Consider the following 4722-nt stretch of genomic DNA (forward strand, 5'->3'; position numbering starts at 1 on the left):
GACTTTTGTCCAGAGCTATTTAGTACACTAGTCCGCTATATACAGATATGACAGGTCATAATTTTTTGTTAATGCCCATGAAGACACCCTTTTGATATAGATAGAATATCGTATTGAAGGTTGTTTCAGTGTTTTCCGCTTTGCTTATACTGTAGGTCCACAATATTGTAGTTTATTACAGTTGATGTATGCATTTATTTTTTGCTCCACAGATAATACACTAGCCGCCTTAGGCCCTGATTCAGAGCCGGACGCTCTGACCAGAGCGCTCGCTCTGAATCAGGGCCCACCTCCATAATTATGGAGCGTCCTCCTGGACGCTCGTATAGCTGTGGGTCACCACCCACAACATATACGAGTGTGCAGTTTGATGGTCGCGATGGTCTTGACCATCGCGACCATCGCCACTGCGAGCCGAAGCCTGCGGTTGAGTTTCTCAACCGCAAGGCCCGGAGTGATTTTGGCTCTATCAGAGCCAAAATCACTCCCACTGACATCACTAGTGACGTCAGTGGGGCCGGCTTCTGACGGTAGGCGTTCCCTTGGGAACGCCCCCGTCTGGGAGGCACGCCCCCGGCACTCCCACCAAAGGGGGCGTGCTGTCAAACAACATCGACAGCACGCCCCCTTTGATCAGACACAACGAGCGAAGGAAAGTCCTTCGCTCGTCGCGTCTCGCGCATGCGCACGACGGAGCTCCCTCCGTCGTGCGCATGCGCAGTGCACACCATCGACCCACTTGCGAGTGGACAGCCGCTCGCAAGTGGGTCTGAATCAGGCCCTTAGTCTGTTTTTACCTGTCTCCTTGGTGATGGGCTGTATACACATTTCCCCAGCCCCGCCCCCGGAGGTTGCCATGACGCCGGTGCCTGCTGCGCACGTTGATGATGTCATCGCGCCTCCGATGGCGGTGGCTGGACCAGTGCACGGGGTGACTCTTCAGTATAAAGGTATGTTTTTATAACTTATGTGGTGTTCCTGACGAAATTATGTTAATCATGAAACGTTGAACTGACACAGCAGTGTCTGCCTCATTTATTCATTTATTTTGACAAATCTCCGGCAGTGGCATTTGTGTTTGTCCACATATCTATACCCATACTGGCACCCAGAGCGGATGTTTATTCGGATTTTAAGGAGTGCCGGCCGCATTTGTTATCTATATATATATATATTTGCTCCCTCCCATTGAGATATACATTTTCTTATCATATACACTCACAGTACATATATATGTGTATATATATATATATACACACACAGTATATATATATAAATAATCATCAGGGGCCCTACCTGCCTTGCTGGGTGCTGCTGCTGGTGGGCGGCGGCAGGCCTAGAAGGGTGGCAGAGTGGCTGCTGGGGCCCGGCTGCATGGGTGATGATGGATGGATCATTAGCTGTGAGGGACAGAGCTGCGGGTGGGCCGCGGACTGGGTGAGTCACTCTGTCTCCATGCAAGTGTGCACACACACACACGGGTTCTTCTCTCAGGCAGCTTACTGTAGGTGGCGGGCCGCGTACTGTCTCTCTCTCTCCTTGCCAGAGAGACAGCCGCACGGGACTCTCTGGGAGAGGAGGCGGGACCACGTGATGTCATGACGTCACGCAGTACTCGCGCAGTGCTCCTCTAGGAGCGCTGTCATCGTGTAGTTTCTAAGGGCTGTCCGTGCCCCCCGCCCGGCTTACCTTTGTTAGGTATGGCGGGCGTGGGGCACCGGCATAGGTAAAATGACAGGCGTCGGGATTTCCACGCCTGTCATTAGGCCCCTGCCAGGATTAGACAGTCAGGATGCCGGCGGTTGGCATTTCGACCGTCGGCTTCCTGACTGCATCCCATTTCTAACAACTATAAGTGGGGATTAATCTCCTTTTTTGTTGTCTAGTTACAGAATGCAGGGACAAAGTTTCCCCCTTATTCACAATTGTCTTTTCCCCTTCCTAGTTCCTAGGCACTGCTTGATGGCTGACAAAAGGACTGTGCAGCTTTTAATTTTAATTTTTTTTTATTATTTACATTGCACTAAATACAAAAACAGTGGTACAGCAGCCACGATGAGTCTTGGCAGGTTGATGACCATGTGACCCACTATATAATATCCAGGTGAAAATAGCATCAAACGTCTTGGAGACCTTTCCTAATTATAATATTGTGAACTTGCTTTAGTGATAGGATTAAGTAAATATATCACGGAAACAGGATTTGATATAACAGAAGAAAAGATTATTTCATTTGTACTTTCAGTTCTCCAAAGTTTCCCAAAGTGGAAATATGTAAAGGAAATCGAGGTTATAAGTGTATATGAGAATGTCCCTCTGATGACTCATGAGATGAAGCAATCCAGCACAAATGTATATAACCAGTCAGATATGACTCCAGGCAGCTGTCTGCTATAGCTCAGAGAAGATCTGTACTCACCATGGACTCCAAGTGTGTTGTCATCATTTGCGTTCTCTCACTCTCTGCTACTCTTATACAAGGTACAGTCGTATAAAGATGGGGTATATTATGTATGTTCCTTTGTTACTTTCTACATAAGCACTAAACCTTCATCGCTTTTATTTCTAATCAGGGTTTGCTATACCCCGTGGGAACCGTTGTTTGTGCAAGAAGCTTTCTAATAGGCTTAATGTGATGGCGCTGGCAAAGCTGGAGATTTACCCAAGAAGCTCAGCATGTGAAAACACTGAATATATGTAAGTAACAGGAATGTGTCCCTTATATGTTTAAAGCTACAGCAGTACCTGAGGAGCGTCAGGAGTAATTATACCATAGTCCTATCTAGCCACATGGAAAGACTGTGCCTGAATAAATAATAATAAACGTCAGTCAGTGAAGGCAAACACAACCAGATAAGATACCAAGATCAAAGCAAGTTCGTTTGTCATACAAAACTATTACATGTATGATATGTGGCATGTAAACTCTGTTGTGCTGTTTTATTGCAAATCTGATACTACAGGTACAGTAATTACAGAAAATGAATATAAAATGTAAGCATTAAACATTAAAAGATAATTTCTGTCTCTGTGATGCATATAGTAGATATACAGTTTTCAATAAATCCTCCATATAGATTGATAACTGAAATATATGTATATATTGTAATAATGCATAGGCAGGTAACAGTTTCTTCAGTAGCAAAAGGAGCATTTACTTTCATCCTGTCTTGTTTCATGATTTGGACAAGACACTTGCACTGGTAATAACACAAACTGGAGATATATGAAAATGTAAAATGATGAACTGTAATTTGTATTACACATGTGTTATGAAATGTAACCTGTCTTCTTGGTGTCGTTGTTTTACAGTGCTACTTTGAAAGACTCAAATATTACAAAATGTGTTAGTCCTGACCTAAGAGAAGTAAAGGCTCTGATGGGTGGAAAAAATCGGTAGGTATCACTTTGTATTTTAAAAAATTATCTTTTCTGTAGAACAGAGGTTCTCAAACTCGGTCCTCAGGAACCAACACAGTCACATTTTCCAGGTCACCTAGCAGGTGCACAGGTGTATTCATTACCCATGGACACATTTTAAAAGATCCACAGGTGTCCTGGTTATGGTACCCAAATGGCAGTTTGGGCACCCAAACCACAGACTTTTCACACATTTTACTCACCTCCTCAGGAGAGGGCGAGTAGAAATGCTGGCATCGGCGACAGTTCGTGCCCAAACAAAGCAACAATTGAATTGTTCCGACATGTGCCCGCCACTGACAGCCACTTGCACTAACAACTTAATTGCCCCCTATGTATGCAAATAGAGAATATTGATAAAAATATGTAATATGTAAAGCTCAAATATTTATCTGTGTCACATGTCCAATATTTTGATTTCTCTAGACACTTTAAACATATTCCAGTGATCCACCACCTTTGAATGTAAAGATTGATGGGAGAAAACCTTCACAATTACAAGCTCAACTTGATATTAATATATTTAAGGGTATGCTGTAGTGCCCCAGGCAGCTATACCATGTAAAGATATTCTGTGATGTTATTTTATTGTCTTTGTTTATTTTTTTTTATAATTAATGTCTCACATTGACCAGTGCCTTCTGTTCCTGTTGTAAAATGTGCACAGTTTATGTAAACTGTTATATTGTAAAGATCTGCACAAAGACAAAATCCTAACTAAATGTATCATGTATCAGTACATGTAAATATATTTAACATGTGTAAATATAGTTCACCAAAGATAGATATTTTTCAAATTAATTATATTTTTGTAGAAAAATGTGGAAGAAATATTTCCTGTTATGGTATAATTTATTGTTTTAGTGCCTGAACATAACATAATTCAATAAAGAATTCAAAAAGACAAAGTTATATTGTATATGTCTAAATTTAATTTGTTTGTTTTATTCTTTATTAAGATTCACCACTTCTATGTAATTAATGTACAATAAATCTCTTTATGATTAATGAGAATCACCATATATATAATTTATACCTGCAGTACCATAGCAGGGTGCATATGCTTATATATTCTGTTCTAATTAGTACAAAATGTAACAAAGTAACCATAATCACACAATCACAGGAAGCAACTGTTAAGCTGGGTACATACTGCACGACTGTGCGACCCAGCAATACAACAAAGCCAAGTGTAATGATACATTGAGCACCATACACACTGCGTGATCCAGTGTAAAATGGTGCGATGTATCGTTACATGTAACAGCACCGCGTCATTCATTGCTTCGTCCCATCTGCCAT

General features: G+C 42.1%; 1 protein-coding gene across 1 annotated transcript; it reads left to right on the plus strand.

Moving 5' to 3' along the window:
• The first annotated feature begins 2403 nt into the window (after positions 1-2403).
• On the plus strand, positions 2404-4242 carry LOC148477652 (C-X-C motif chemokine 10-like). Its single transcript, XM_088456416.1, has 4 exons — positions 2404-2481; positions 2574-2697; positions 3313-3396; positions 3847-4242. The coding sequence occupies exons 1-4, from the start codon at positions 2421-2423 to the stop codon at positions 3881-3883; spliced, it is 306 nt and encodes a 101-aa protein (XP_088312542.1). The 5' UTR covers positions 2404-2420; the 3' UTR covers positions 3884-4242.
• The last annotated feature ends 480 nt before the right edge of the window (positions 4243-4722 follow it).

The sequence above is a fragment of the Taudactylus pleione genome, unplaced genomic scaffold (assembly GCF_031769625.1).
Source record: "Taudactylus pleione unplaced genomic scaffold, aTauple2 ptg000703l, whole genome shotgun sequence".
In the NCBI taxonomy this organism is placed as follows: domain Eukaryota; kingdom Metazoa; phylum Chordata; class Amphibia; order Anura; family Myobatrachidae; genus Taudactylus; species Taudactylus pleione.

What these genes read in the sequence shown, in the direction of transcription:
- LOC148477652 (XM_088456416.1), top strand. Translation starts at nt 2,421, where the DNA reads ATGGACTCCAAGTGTGTTGTCATCATTTGCGTTCTCTCACTCTCTGCT. An exon ending in CTCTGCTACTCTTATACAAG is followed by an intron (nt 2,482 to 2,573) that starts GTACAGTCGTAT and finishes ATTTCTAATCAG; the next exon opens with GGTTTGCTATACCCCGTGGG. An exon ending in CTGATGGGTGGAAAAAATCG is followed by an intron (nt 3,397 to 3,846) that starts GTAGGTATCACT and finishes TGATTTCTCTAG; the next exon opens with ACACTTTAAACATATTCCAG.